The following is a 15051-nucleotide window of genomic DNA, read 5'->3' on the forward strand; positions in this document are numbered from 1 at the left end:
AGCTATTGAATGCTTGAAATGTGGCTAGTATAACTAAGGAACTGAATTTTTAATTTTATTTCACTTTAATTAATTTAAATTTAAATAGCTACATGTGGCTGGTGGCTACAGTATCAGCACAGCCATAGCTCATCAAAGGCATTGCTTTATTTTCTTCTCACATCTGGTGGTACTATTGAGAAGTCTGATGTTTGTGTGTATTTATTCATTATAGTAGACTTGATTTTTTTCACTTTACAATCTTTCAGCCTCCTGATTCTTAATGTTCTTAAATTTCACATTTTGTGTAGTTTTGGGTCTTTTCTCATTCATTGTGTTGCACACTTGAAGGGCCCTTTCAATATGAAAGCTCATATCATTCATCTATGGAAAATTCTTTTATTATCTAATTATTTTGACCTCATCATTTCTCTCATCTCTCTTTTTTCAATTTCTACTAGTTTTATGTTGGACTCCTTTATCTAACTTGCATGTCTCTTTTTTTCCCATGTCATTTCCCATCACTTTCTTTGTATTTTTTATTCTTTCTAGGAGATTTCTTCGCCTTCTCTGTTGATTTTTTTTCCTTTAGAAATCATGTTTTTATTCCTCAGTAGCTCTGTCTTGCTTTTTTTCATTAGGTTTTATTTTGCTTTTATTGATAGAATATCTTTTTGAGTGCCTTTCAGGATTCAGGTCTTCTTTTGGTCCGTAACCTATCTCTTTTTCTCTAGGGTCATTCTTTTCTGTTTATTTCCATTTCCTTTTTCTCTTTTTCTTTTTTTAATGCTACAAGGTTTCTTCAGTGTGTGGTGATTGTTAATTGTACATATTTAAGAATGAAGTATTTAAAAAGCTGTTTAAAGGGGCTTTTGTAAATGGTTAGTTAGTTTAGGGTGAGCATCAGGACCATTGGCCATGACCCTGGGGGCCCATGGCTCTGTAAGAACCCTGAGCCTCTCTAGGATTCCGCAGGGTAAAGTCAGTTCCATGTGGTGCTGGGGCTGTTCCATGTCCTCTAGGCCAGAGCTTCCTGTGTCTTGCTTCTTTAATCATTCCTGTTCCATTCACTTGCAATCTGCCAGAAATTTATAGAAATCTCTTATCTGCTGATATCATTCCCCACCCTTCATTCCTTTTTTTTTTTTTCCCATTATGGTGAGATTACTTTTTTAAATTCCTTTTGTATCATTTTGAATGGGCTCAGGGAGGAAATAGAGGTAATCTTACATAGATTCTCTTCTCTTGGGAACAAGGAGTCTTTGTACTATGAGAAAAAGAAATCAACCCCACTTTTTAAAAAATGTGAATGAGTCTTTTTTGTATTGCAGGAGGTCTTACCTGTATTCCTGAAAGCCAGTAGACACTGGAATTCTCCAGTTGCTGAGTTCATATTGGAAAAGCAAAGCTTGGAACTAATCAGACTAATGGAGCTCCAAGAGGAAGATGTCATCCTGCTGACTGCCGGAGAACACAGGAAAGCAGTAAGAAAAATTACCTCCACACGTTTGTGCTGTTGATGCCAAATGATGCCTCTTTTCTCCTGTGTGCACAGTACATTTTGAAATTGACTGTTAATTTCATAAAATGGAGCAGCTCTGCGTGAGTTTTTATGTTAATGAATATCTTCTGGCAACCTATAATGCATTGTAGAAAAACTAGAATTTTTTTCATCAACCACCAGCCTCCGTTGGCCTTGCTCACACAGGTTAGATCTGGCTGATTAGGAAAGCCACTTAGGTAGAGAGCTACTGGTATTCGTTGTACAGCCTTGGCAAAATAGTTTTATTTTCAAGGTTTTGCAGATGAAGAAAATTTAATAGTCCCAAACTTTTGTATATAATGCATTCCTGAAAATGCAGAGGGACAGATGAGACTGCTGGGGGCTGCTGGGCTGGCAGACACCCCTGGGCCTCCTTGGTCGAGGCAGGACCATTTTTCCTCAGGAGCGGCAGCTGGGAGGTGGTGAGTGCTGCGTGCACTTCAGGGGATATATGAAGACTGGATTTAGCTCTAGAGATCATTATAAAATATAAAAAAGTGTGGCATAAAAGGCAAACATGAATATTGAAAATATACTGTAAAGGTTAAGTCCAGTTAACATGTCACCCACCATACGTGGGTACAGGATTTTTTTTCTTGTGATGAGAACTTTTAAGATATAGTCTCTTAACAACTTTCAGATATGCAATACGGTCTATTAACTATAGTTGCCATGCTGTACATTACATCCCCAGGGCTTAACTATTTTATACATTCATTCTTGCACTATAGTAAAATATGGTTTCTTTATAGTAATACTGTCTAGTTAGTACTTTGTTACGTTCATTCTTCTAATTTGTATTTACACTGTACTTATTTATCATTACTTTTTTCAAAGGAAAAGTCTCAGAGTTCAGCTTCAAAGCTAAATGTAATCCACTGTCTTTCCCTTCCCCTGCAATAGTAGAATGAAGAAAGCTATTTAATTACAAATTTGATCCTCAATGCATTTCTTAAAACAACTTGAGACTTTGTATTATATAAAAATGCTGCTGCAAACTCAGTAGACTATTAAACTTTCCCCTGGTATGAACCAAAACTGCTGGTGTTCTTTTCTCAGGAAGGTATCATTCTAATTCCTACTGGGTCTTTCTTGAAAGAATGCTGGAAACCAGACTTACGAGGAATAACATTAACATTCTGAAAATATCACAGTGCTCTGTGTGCATATTTAAATGTAAGACGGAATAGGCCACAAAGCAACACTATCCATGTCTCCAGGTGTGTTTCACTGTTGTGACTGCCCTTTCTCAGGGAAGCCCTGAGCATCACAGTTGGTAGTTATCAAGTACTTCCTATTTGCCCAGCACTGTCCTAAGTACTTTGTATGTAGTAACTCATTTAATCCTCATTCCAACCCTATGAGAGAAGTACTCATACTGTTACCATTTTGAAGATAAGAAAACTGAGGCACAGAGGTTAAAAACTTGCTCACACTCACACAGCTAGGAAGTGGAGGAGCCAGATTTCTAACCCACAAAGTCTAGTTTTAGAAGAAGAGGTTATTTCAGAAGACGAGGTTAATTCAGAAGAAGAGGTTAATCCTAAATTAACCTCTCCTCTATACTTCTTCTCTAATAATAGCCAACATTTATTGAACATTAACTCTGTGCTAGGCACTCCTCAAATCCTCACCAACCCTTTAGAAGCAGTAAGGAAATAATTATCGTAATAGCTGCCATTCATATTGCACCTCACATATCTTTTCTCACTTGATCTTCACAACAGTCTTTTGGAGTAGATAGTTTTATCCCCATTTGACTATGGGAAAAGGTTCAGAGAAGTTGGTCAGTAGCCAAACTGAGATACAGACCCAGGTCTCTCAAGCTCTGACACCTGTGTTCTCAATCACTGTGTTATCAGATACTGGCCCAGTCAACTGAATCTGACAGTCATTCTCAACTATTAATTGGTTATTCCCTCCTCAGAGAATGGCCTGGCTTCAGAATCCAGGTTGTGTCATTTGCTGCCCACTCTGTCACAGCAGTTAACTCAATGTTGTATCTTCTGTTTTTAGTGCTCTTTGTTGGGAAAATTACGATTGGAATGTGCTGACCTTCTAGAAGCAAGAGGAGTGGTGCTCCGTGACCCAGCTCTGTTCTCTTTCCTTTGGGTGGTGGATTTCCCACTCTTCCTTCCCAAGGAGGAAAATCCTGGAGAGCTGGAGTCAGCCCACCATCCATTTACTGCTCCCCACCCGAGTGACATCCAGCTTCTATACACTGAGCCCGAAAAGGTACCATATGAATACTTCCAAATAAAAAGGAGATGTGGAAATAAAGGCAAAGAACTTCAGATTTCACGGTCTGACCCAGTTCTGGAAGCCCCAGAAGAAATTGTTGGGTTTGAGCCAGTAGTTAAAAAAACCTTGTCTCTAAGTAGCCACAGTGTCTTCAGTCTATAGAACAGAAAACCAGAAATTTTCTCTAACATAAAAGCTCTGTGCATCTTCCAGGTCCGTAGTCAACACTATGACTTGGTTTTAAACGGCAGTGAGATAGGAGGTGGTTCTATCCGAATTCACGATGCAGAGCTACAGCGTTACATCCTGGCAACGTTACTAAAGGTAACATCATCTGCTGACTGGGCCTTTTTTTTTTTTACCTATTTGTCAATTATGTTAAATGTTTGTTATGAATGTCGGATTCACTAGATGTAGAATAGTGTCAGCTTATCTCTCTCTCTTTAGTGTAAGACTTTGATAAAGGAAATGACAATAATAGCTATTTATTAGTGCTTACTATGTGCCGGGCCCTGTTTAAGTACTTTAGATGCATTGACACATCTAATCCTCACAATGACTTTACAAGATACCCTCATTCTGCCCATCTTAAAGATGAGAAGCTGAGGCAGGTTAAGTAATTTGCCCAAAGTCACACAGCACAGAAGTAAGCAGAGCCAGGATTCTAACCCAGGCAGGGTGGCTCTTGAGCCCAAACTCCTAACCTCCTAATCACTACACTGCTCAAAACATGATGCAGTCTAGAACGGCTGAAAATGGTGATAATGCTGGAGAAAGAGAGGTTTGAAAGGAGTTCGTGTCACTTAATAGATACTACTTTCGTTGTATTGGGAGGGTAGACTTTAGTGATAGAGAGTGACCCCACTGTCTATCAGCATTTATCAGGATTTTAAAAGTCCATACAGATGCAGGCCTGAGAATTTGCAGTTTGTTGATTCTGTAGAAGGCTAGGGTAGGTTTCAGGAAAGAAAAGATCCAAGAGAGTCTGATCCTAAAGATCATTTTGTGGGGTTAACTAACAGGTGTGAGGTAGGATGGAAGAACAGTTTCTGAGAGCAGGATTGGAGAACTCAAAACAGCGGCATTTGGCGCCGCTGCCTTCTAATAGCGTTCTCTCCCCTTGGCCCCTGTGACAGGGCAGTTTCCTGCTTCTCCTCCTGCTTTTCTGAGCCCACACCTCGGTGCCCTTGGTTGGTCTTACTCCGTTTGCATTATCAGTATAATAACAGCTGCACTTACTGAGCACCAGGCATCTCTCAGCATGTTTTAATATCCGTGACTTGTCATATTCTCTTACTAAACTGTAAACCTCCTAAGGTATTTTTTTTATTTCTATTTTCCCTTTAGCACCCAAGCATACTGTGTGGCACTTAGTGGACATTCAGTGTGTATTTAAATTGAATTATCTTTTGAATTTCAGGAAGATGTGAAATTGCTCTCCCATCTGCTCCAGGCTTTAGATTATGGGGCTCCCCCTCACGGAGGAATTGCCTTAGGTAAACCATCTGTCTTTTTACAAGCTGATTTCATTCCATAGCCCCATGTCTTGAATTTGGGCTCTCAGCTTACAGGGCGTGGGTGGAGGAGTAAAGAAAGTAGGGGGCAAGCCCAAGAGTTCCATAAGAATTTGTGTTTTCATTTCAATGATATATTTTTAAAATATATTCTACCAGTTATAAAGATAAAACTTGGCTCATAATTTGCATTTGAAATATTTTGTAATAAAATAAAACTGCAGCATCTTAAGTCAATGTTGCTCAAATCCCTGGGGGCTCACAGACACTTTCATAGGAGTCTGGAAAGCACTGCTCCATAGTACTCGGCTTGTGTGAAAGTAGGAATGTTCACTGCCCTTCTGGTGGCCATGATTGCTCACCTTGCTTGTTTTATCAAGCAAGGAAGAGTGTGTGAAATTCTAGGAAACTCACTTAGAGTATAGGCCCTCAAAAACAGGGGCCTCCTTCTGTGTTCTTGGAGTGCCCTGCACAGCACCTAATTGTGTTCAACCTTTAGTAAGCCCTTGCTAAGGACTTATTAATTGCTGTGACTGTTAATCCCAGGAGCATGTGAATATTAGTTCTGAGCCTTTTTCTAGAAGGAGATAGAAAAGAACCTCTCAAACAAACAAAAGTTCCCTAAAAAGGCAAGGAACTATGCTTAGCCGCAGCTTGTTAAAGATTCTTATTTAAAAATTCTCTACAACCTTTACAGAAAAACTAAGTCACTCCCAACCTTAGATTACATTCTTTTCTTTTAACTTTGTATTTTACTCACAGGGTTAGACAGACTGATATGTCTTGTCACCGGAGCACCAAGCATCAGAGATGTCATAGCCTTCCCGAAATCCTTCCGGGGGTACGACCTCATGAGCAATGCCCCAGATTCTATCCCTCCTGAGGAACTGAAGCCCTATCATATCCGGGTCTCCTGGCCAGCGGACTCAGAAGCAGAAAAGAGCTCATTGGATCATCCACACCATCCAGAAAGTTGAGCTTTAGAGTTTTGTTCTCTTTGTTTCCCCAAGGCTAAAATCTGATCCTGAGATCTGCCACAGATCTGACAATCAGGCCTTTAGGAGGAAGAAATCCAGGCAACATTCTTCACCACAATGAAGAAACAGATAGAAGGTATCCAATTTTGAGTTGATAACATGCATTATTAGGATTTTTTTGTTTGGGACTCTTTTGAAGTTTCTTTTTACTTGGAGAGGTGTGAAAGATGGCTCTTTGTTGGAGTAATATAATGGCTTAGTGTTTTCTAATCATGTTTTTCATACCCAGACAGTAGATTATTCGCCTCGGACAGAGGTAATCAAATCATGTGTGAAATATGGGAAAATGCTTGCCTCATTAGGTTGGTCAGTTGATGGAGGGGTCAGTTCAACCAGCCTCATCAAGAGAATCCTACAAATTAAGCTACATAGTGACATTTCAATTATCAACATGATACAGTGAGAAGAAACATGATATAATGCAAAAAAATCACTGAAGTGAAAGTCACATAATCTTAGTCAGAGTTTCACCTTGAGCAAGTTACACAGACCTCTCCTAGCCTCCCTTCCCGCCAGCGTGAAATCGAACAGTGCTTGCCCTGCCTGCCCCACAGAGCTCTTGTTGCCAGAATCAGAGGAGATGATGTATGTGGAAGATAGTGTGAGTGAAAATGCTTTGAAAACCTATAAAGCATTCCACAAATGTAAGATAATGATATTGTCCATCTGTAAACAGATCCAGATATAAGTATTTTATAGTTTAACATGAAGCAAAACTGTATCTATTGGGGAAAAAACAGTAATTTTATGAATCAGTATTGTTTATATTTCTACTCTTAAAAGTAATCGTTAATCCCTGAACACTTTCCCTCATCGTAAGTAATTCAAAATATTAATTGACCGTAGACCAACCTCACTGTATAAAACAGTGAACACTGAAGCTCTGGTATCTAAAAAGAGTGAACTCTAGCTCACTATAATTTTCTTGCACATTCTGTTGACACAAAAGCTTATAATTAATTAATAATTATAAAATGGGAACAAGGCCTCGATCAATGAAATTGTTCTTTTCTACTTTATCTTCACTTTTGCCTTGACATTCTTTAGATTTATAATTTATAAGCACCAAGTATCAGTCTTATGCCCCTGCCTGTTTTTCTAGTGCTGTAAGCAATGTGATGCTGTAATCTTTCTCTGTTTGAAAATAAAATCCATCTCACTTCAGGTTCAATTTGTGATGCTTGTGAGTGTGAATGTCCTTCACTTCTGCAGTAAGCTGATTCGCCTTTAGGTGGAGCTTTTCCCTAAAGTTTATCCTTTAACACAATCTCTCCCCATTTGTGGGTGTATCCTGGAGCCAGAAAATCCTTGCTGGCAGGGTTCTCATGGTGAGAAATGGTGTCCAACTCCCTACCATTTCTCAGTGGAGAGAATGTCTAGAAATGCTCTTTATTGGGTAGGGAAATGCAGTTTTACATCTATTTATCCCATATGGACATTACCTAATTTCTAAGTACAATAAATTCACTCTTCACTGTGTAGAGCCTAATTCTAACCAGAATATTATCTTTCTATGCTGGGAATGAGAGTTATAGAAGACCACAAAATCTGGAGAATATTTTCTAGGTTATAAATACTAAAGCTCCCATGTCCCCAGAAATCAGACAATCCTGTGTTGGCATCTCAGAGACCTAATCACTTTGGATATCACTCAGCTTTTCTTTAGTCCTGTCAGAAAAAAAAAAAAAAAAAAAATGCTTATTCTGAAATCCAAGGAGTTATCACTATTTTAGACCTTCATCCTTGAGGTGGGGTGAAATTTTAAATTAAATATTTTCTTAAAAATTACTTATTGATAAACTACTTATTGATAAAGTTGAAAACAATACAGCCAGGATTTTGGAATGCATGAACTAATTGTAAACTGGAAGCCAAATTTATTTTGAATCCCATCTCCCCAGCCTCAGAGGGAATTTAGATTTATCCTATGTTGCAAGTTTTAAGAACAAGGTAAGCCATTGCCAGCTACAGCACTGATAGTTACTATTAGCTTCAAGAGAGCTTTGTCTTCCAAACAGTTTCTCCTTGTTGGGAAGAGATATGTCAGATGATGAGTCTGACAGGATTGTTTTATGCTCTTGGGCTCTTGGGTTGAATAAAACAATGCATCTATACAGCCGCTCTTTTTCCAGAATCCCCCTCTGAAGAACCAGAACTGTCGGTGACGCTGACCACATTCCTTGCTGCTGATTTTTTGTTAAGCATAACTCATCCTAAACATGCTGCCTTAAGGGTACTTTTTTCTTATTTCAAGGAAATTGAGTTACTTTGTAACACAAGAAATAACCAGGTACATCATAAAAATATTAGATGGGATATCTATCTAACAATTGCATATGTAAGTCATGCAATAAGTGCACATCTGAGTCAGTCTTCTGTATGTAAGACAATGGACTTAGGAGAAAGAACCTATATGAGTAGGACATATCTCAGTTTAATTCCTGGCTTTACCACTCTCTAATTATGCAACCTTTCCCCTGTCATTTAACCTCTCTAGGCTCCCATTTCTTCACCTAAGAATAGCAGTTCTCAAACTTTTTGATCTCAGGACCACTAACACTCTTTAAAAATTATTGAGGACCCCAAAGGGCTCTCTTAGGAATTAAAATTTCTTAAATATTTATTAATTCACTTTAAGATAATAATCTGTTACATGTTAACACAAGTAACATTTTTATTTTAAAAATAATTATTTTCCAAAACAAAAAGTAGTAAGAAGAATGACATTGTTTTACATTTCTGCAAATCTTTTTGATGTCTGGCTTAATAGAAGACACTGGATTCTCTTATCTGCTTCTGCATTCCATCTGTTGTGATATGTTGTTTTGGTTGAAATATATGAAGAAAATCGGGCCTCACACAAATTTGAAGTTAGAAAAGCGAGGATTATTTTAATAGCCTACTCTGATAATTATGGATATTCTTCTCCGATACTACACTGAAACTTGACAAGTTCCTCAAAGGTTAGTTGCAATGTGGACTCTGAAATCATGTTGATAAACTTTTCTAAAGTCCATTGGTCTATCTTGTATGTTGAATACAGCTTTTATGCATGATCTTGTAATACCACCCATTGATCATTTGGAAAATACTGGTTCACTGCAAATCTTTCAAATGTTGATGCATTTCATTATACAGTATCTAAAAAATCACATTCATTATCACCACTGGTCTTATCACAAGTCTTTAAGTAATGGGGCAAAAAGTCTTCTCTGAGTAGTAACAGCCACAAGCTGGCACTTAACAAGTTTGAACACTTTCCAAGCTGAGATTCAAAGTGTTCCTAGGTATATAAAAGCAAATGTAAAATTGTCTCTAGATGAAAACACCTTAAACCAAATCCTCAAAGAATTTCTAAGGATAAAGTTCCAAGGAACATAATCTCACAATAAAAAAAAAAAATCACAAAACACACAAGGAAACAAGCTACATTGTCAGACATTATCAGCAGACACAACAGACAGAATCAGATTTACTAATATTTCATGTATTGGAGTAGAGTCTGACAATAAGCAAAGTATATATGATATTTATAGAAATAAAAGAGAGGGCCAGCCCCATAGCCTAGCGGTTAAGTTCAGCACGCTCCGCTTCGGCGGCCCAGGTTCGGTCCCCAGGCATAGACCTATACCACTCATTGGCGGCCAGCACGTACAAAATAGAGGAAGATTGGCACAGATGTTAGCTCAGGGCAAATCTTCCTCAGAAAAATAAAATAAAAGAATCCAACCTGTAAGGAATAAAAACTAATAAAAATGATGAAGCAAATTTGGCAAAAAATAAAGAGCAAAATAAAACTTATAGAAATAATATAATCATTGAAATTAAAATTCAATGCATGATTTAAAAAGACATCACTGATAAAAGAATTAATGAACTGAAAGATGAACCTGAAGAAATTACTCAGAAGGCAGCACAGAGACAGAGATGGAAAATACAAAAGAGCTTGAAAAATTTGAGGGATAGAGTAAGAAGGACTAACTATGTCTAATTAGAATGCCAAAATGAAACAATAGAAGAAAAAGGGGACAGGAATTGTTCAAAATAATAAGGATTGAGAATTTAACAATTGATGAAAGAAACTGAGGAAAGCAAACAAATTGCAAGCACTATAAATTATTTTTAAATTCACACCTTGATTACAGAACTCCAACACCAAAGAGACAACCTTGAAGGCAGCCAGAGAGAAAAGACAGGAAATGTACAAGTATTCCAAGAGCTGACTTCTCAATAGTAACAATGGGAGGAAGAACACAGTGGAATACTGTCTTCAAAGTGCTCAGAGAAAATAGCTCTCAGCCTGGAGTTATATGCCCTTGTATAATCTTCAGTAATTTCAGACATTTTGGATAAACAAAAACTGATAAAGTTTACAACTAATAGATCTTCTATAAGGAGATTTCTAAAGGTTGTGCTTTAGAAAGAAGGAAAACTAATCCACAAATAGGGTGGCCAGATTTAGCAAATAAAAACAGAGGAAGCCCAGGGGCCAGCCCGGTGGTGCAGCGGTTAAGTTCACACGTTCCACTTCGATGGCTCTGCGTTCGCCAGTTCAGATCCCAGGTGGGGACCTACGGACTGCTTGTCAAGCCATGCTGTGGCAGGTGTTGCACATATAAAGTAGAGGAAGATGGGCATAGATGTTAGCTCAGAGCCAGTCTTCCTCAGCAAAAAGAGGAAGATTGGCAGGAGATGTTAGCTCAGGGCTAATCTTCCTCAAAAAAAAAAAAAAATTTAATAAAATAGAGGAAGTCCAGTTAAAATGGAATTTCAGCTAAGCAACAAATAATTTAGCATAAGTATGTCCCAAATATTGCAAATGTTGCATGGGATGTACTTACACTAAAAAAATGTATTTGTTGTTTATCTGAAATTCAATTTTAACCGGGTGTCTTATATTTTATCCAGCAGCCCTATCCATATGGGAGAGTTAAAGATGGGAGAAGGAATGATTAGGAAAGAAAACAGTAAATTTATGACTGAATGTAAACAAACATTGGCAGTATTAATTATATCTAAGTTGTGGGATAAAAAATAAACAAGATAGAACTAAAATACTGAACACAATGGTAAATGAATCCAGGGAAGGTGTCAAAGTTATAGCTTTCTAAGGTTCTTGTACTTTTAAGGAGGAAAGTAAAGATGTTCATTATTTTAGACTTTAAATATTCATATTAAAATGGCTGAGGTAGGGGGCTGGCCCCGTGGCCAAGTGGCTAAGTCCGCGCCCTCCGCTGCAGGCGGCCCAGTGTTTCGTTGGTTCAAATCCTGGGCGCGGACATGGCACTGCTCATCAAACCACACTGAGGCAGTGTCCCACATGCCACAACTAGGAGGACCCACAACAAAGAATATATATATCACATCAAACCACACTGAGGCAGTGTCCCACGTGCCACAACTAGAAGGACCCACAACAAAGAATATACGACTATGTACCAGGGGGCTTTGGGGAGAAAAAGGAAAAATTTAAAATCTTTGAAAAAACAAAAACAAAAACAAACAAACAAAAATGGCTGAGGTGACTACTAAAAGCATAAAATTAAAGTGCATAACTTACAAAGAAAAGAATTAAAAAAAACAATAAGAAACAATTCAAAACAGAATGGAAAACAATTCAAAAGAAGGCAAGAATATAACAAAAGAAACAATGAAAGAAAGAAAAGGAAGGGAGAGAGAAAGAGAAGAAAAGACAGGAAAAAAGGAACAGAAAAAGTGAGATACCATATTTATGGATTGGAAGATGCAATGTAGATGTCAGTTCTTCCCAAATTGTTATATAGATTAAATTCAATTCCAATCTCCAGAGAAAAAAATACATCTTGTATTGTTTACTTTATACTATGTTGTTAGTGCCATCGAGTAGATTCCGACTCCTAGTGACCCTGTGTACAGCAGAACGGAACCCTGCCCGGTCTTTTTGCACCATCCTCTCACATTCCAGCACTATATCAGACAACGCTCTGATGCTAGTCATAGGGTCCTATTCATAGTGGCCAGGTCCTTCTTCCTAGTCTGACTTAGTCTGGAAGCTCTGCTGAAACCTGTCCACCATGGGTGACCCTGCTAGTATTTGAAATACCAGTGCCATAGCTTTCAGCAACACGCAGCCACCACAGTATGACAAATGACAGATATATAAAATTCTAGAAACGAGCTAATTTATAGTAACAAAGTGTTGATGAGGGGCCGGCCCCGTGGCCAAGTGGTTAAGTTCGCATGCTCTCGTTCGGCGGCCCAGGGTTTTGCCAGTTCGAATCCTAGGCGCAGACATGGCACCACTCTTCAAGCCATGCTGAGGTGGCATCCCACATGCCACACCTAAAGGACCCACAACTAAAAGTACACAACTATGTACCAGGGGACTTTGGGGAGAAAAAGGAAAAATAAAATCTTAAAAAAAAAAAAGTTGATGAGTAGTTGCCTGGAGACAGGGGAGTTGGGAAAGAGTAATGGATTACAAAAGTTCAGAAGGAAACATTTTTTTATTTTTGCTCAGGAAGATTGGCCCTGAGCTAACATTTGTTGGCAATCATCCTCTTTTTACTTGAGGAAGATTGTGGCTGAGCTAACATCTGCACCAATCTTCCTCTATTTTATGTGGGATGCTGCCACAGCATGGCTTGATGAGTGGTGCTAGGTCTGCACCCAGGATCCAAACCCACAAACCTTGGGCCACTGAAGCACAGCACACAACTTAACACCTACACCACCCAGCCAGCCCCAGAAGGAAACTTTTGGATGTATTCATTATCATGATTGTGGTGATGGTATCACAGATGTATATATGTATGTTAGAACTTGGCAAATTATACACTTCAAATATGTTCAGTTTCTTGCATGTCAGTCATATTATAACGTTGTAAAGAATAATTTTTAAAACTATACAAAATATTAACTTCAATTTAGATCCCAACAGGGCTTCTTTCTTTTTTTAGGGGGTAGAGGGGACTTGACAAGTTGATTGTAAAATTTCTGTGGAAAAGCAAAGATCCAAAAGTAGCCAGACACTGCTGTCTGTACCTGGGGAAGAACAAGGTGAAGAAATATTTTCACTTGATGCCAAGAAGTGCAATAAAGTTATATTGATTAACAGGTATTGGTGCAGGGACAGACCTGTCAGTCAATGGAGCAAATTAGAGAGCCCAGAAACAGGCCTTTGTATACATGGAAACTCCATTACTGAGATGGTGAATACTTGGGACACATTATACAAATTTAAGTCTCTTGCCTAGTCAAATAGTGGTTTAAAGGTTGAGTCTAGAATCCATGGCTTATAATTCCATTGTGCCTGAGACTATACAGAAAGTCAAGGGCAGAAGCCTCATTGCTAGACCTGGCCTTAATTGTTCCATATCTAAGGGGGCTGACTTTGACCACTTATCAGTCTTGAATTCAATGTCTATAAGAAAGATAAGACCAAAGTAAAGCAAGATATGAAAAACTTCAAATTACCTTCACAGAACAATACATTTCTTTAGGGGCCTTTTTCTCACTGTTATCAGAAACATTCATCTTTTGCCATCTGTGTCTAAGAGGTGTCTGTCTTTTCCACCATGTTACCCAATACCTACACCGTAAACATAAAAAAGGCCATAGTGCATTAGCATCGAAATCACACGTGAGCTTGGAAATAGTAAAAAGAAAAATCTTTTGTTCTGCCTTACGCAGTGTCTCAGGTCTTTTCCTCAGGGCTGTGAGGACCAAATAAGATGTCATATATGGAAGTAACTAGTACAGTCCCTGACATATGTCCCTGACATAAAGGAAGCGCCATATAAAGGTAGCTATTATTAGGGTGTAACATTCCTTTGTCCAGACATTATTCTGAAGTCGTCTTGTAAACACCTAATTGTCCTGCTTTATGATGAGAGCAAGAAAGTGAGTCTGGAGAGACTTATTTGTCTCAACTATCTGTCAGCTCTACCTTCAAAATCAATCCTGCATCTGACACTTTCCACCCCTCCAGGCTCCCACCCTGTTTCACGTGACCATCTTCTGATGCCTACATTACACCAAAAGCTTCCTAACAATCTTGCTGACATTCCAGATCACATCACTTCTCTGCTCAAAACCCTGCAGTGGTTTCCCGTCTCAGAGAACAGTCCTCACAGTGGCCTCCCAAGCTCTCCATAACCTGCCGCTTGCTACTTCCTGACCACCTCCTCCCGCGCTCCTCCTCACTCCCTCCGCTCCCTCTACAGTGGCGTCCTTGCTTTTCCTGGTGTTGACCAGTGTGACCACATGTCCAGGCCTTTGCCCTAGCTTTCCCCTAGCAATTTTTCTCTAGATAATTGCATTGTTCACTCCCTAATATCCTCAAGTCTTTGCTCAAATGCTTCCTTTTTAGTGAAGATTTCCCTGACAACCACATTTGAAAGAGCCCTGCCCCCCACCAGCACCCTCTGCCTGCCTTTCTCAGCTTTATTTTTCCTCTCTGGCACTTACCACGTTATCTGATACTCTATGTTTTACTTACTTATTTTGTCTGCCCCACTAGAATGTCAGCTCCAGGAGGGCAGGGCTTTTGTCTGTATTCTCTGTAGTATCTATTCCCAGCATCTGAGAGACTACTTGGTACATAATAGGTGCTCCATAAACACGTTTTGGGTGAATTATTAAATGGATAGTTGACCCATACATGCCAAGCTCTGGGTTAGGAGCTGGGGGCGAGGGGTGGGTCTGGCATGGAGATGAATAAATTGTGGTCCCCGTCCTGGAGAGGCTTTTAGCATCA

General features: G+C 38.9%; 1 protein-coding gene across 2 annotated transcripts in view; it reads left to right on the forward strand.

Annotated features, from left to right (window-relative positions):
- The window catches only part of DARS2 (aspartyl-tRNA synthetase 2, mitochondrial), a 29753-nt gene extending 22268 nt beyond the window's left edge, over positions 1-7485 (forward strand). For both annotated transcript variants that reach the window (XM_001493086.7, XM_014739540.3), the window contains 5 exons: positions 1311-1463; positions 3539-3757; positions 3977-4087; positions 5184-5259; positions 6040-7485. In XM_001493086.7, coding sequence (XP_001493136.2) covers positions 1311-1463; positions 3539-3757; positions 3977-4087; positions 5184-5259; positions 6040-6254 — 774 coding nt within the window. In that variant the 3' untranslated portion in view covers positions 6255-7485. The remainder of the gene's footprint in view (positions 1-1310; positions 1464-3538; positions 3758-3976; positions 4088-5183; positions 5260-6039) is intronic.
- The last annotated feature ends 7566 nt before the right edge of the window (positions 7486-15051 follow it).

The sequence above is a fragment of the Equus caballus genome, chromosome 5, assembly GCF_041296265.1.
Source record: "Equus caballus isolate H_3958 breed thoroughbred chromosome 5, TB-T2T, whole genome shotgun sequence".
Lineage (NCBI taxonomy): Eukaryota > Metazoa > Chordata > Mammalia > Perissodactyla > Equidae > Equus > Equus caballus.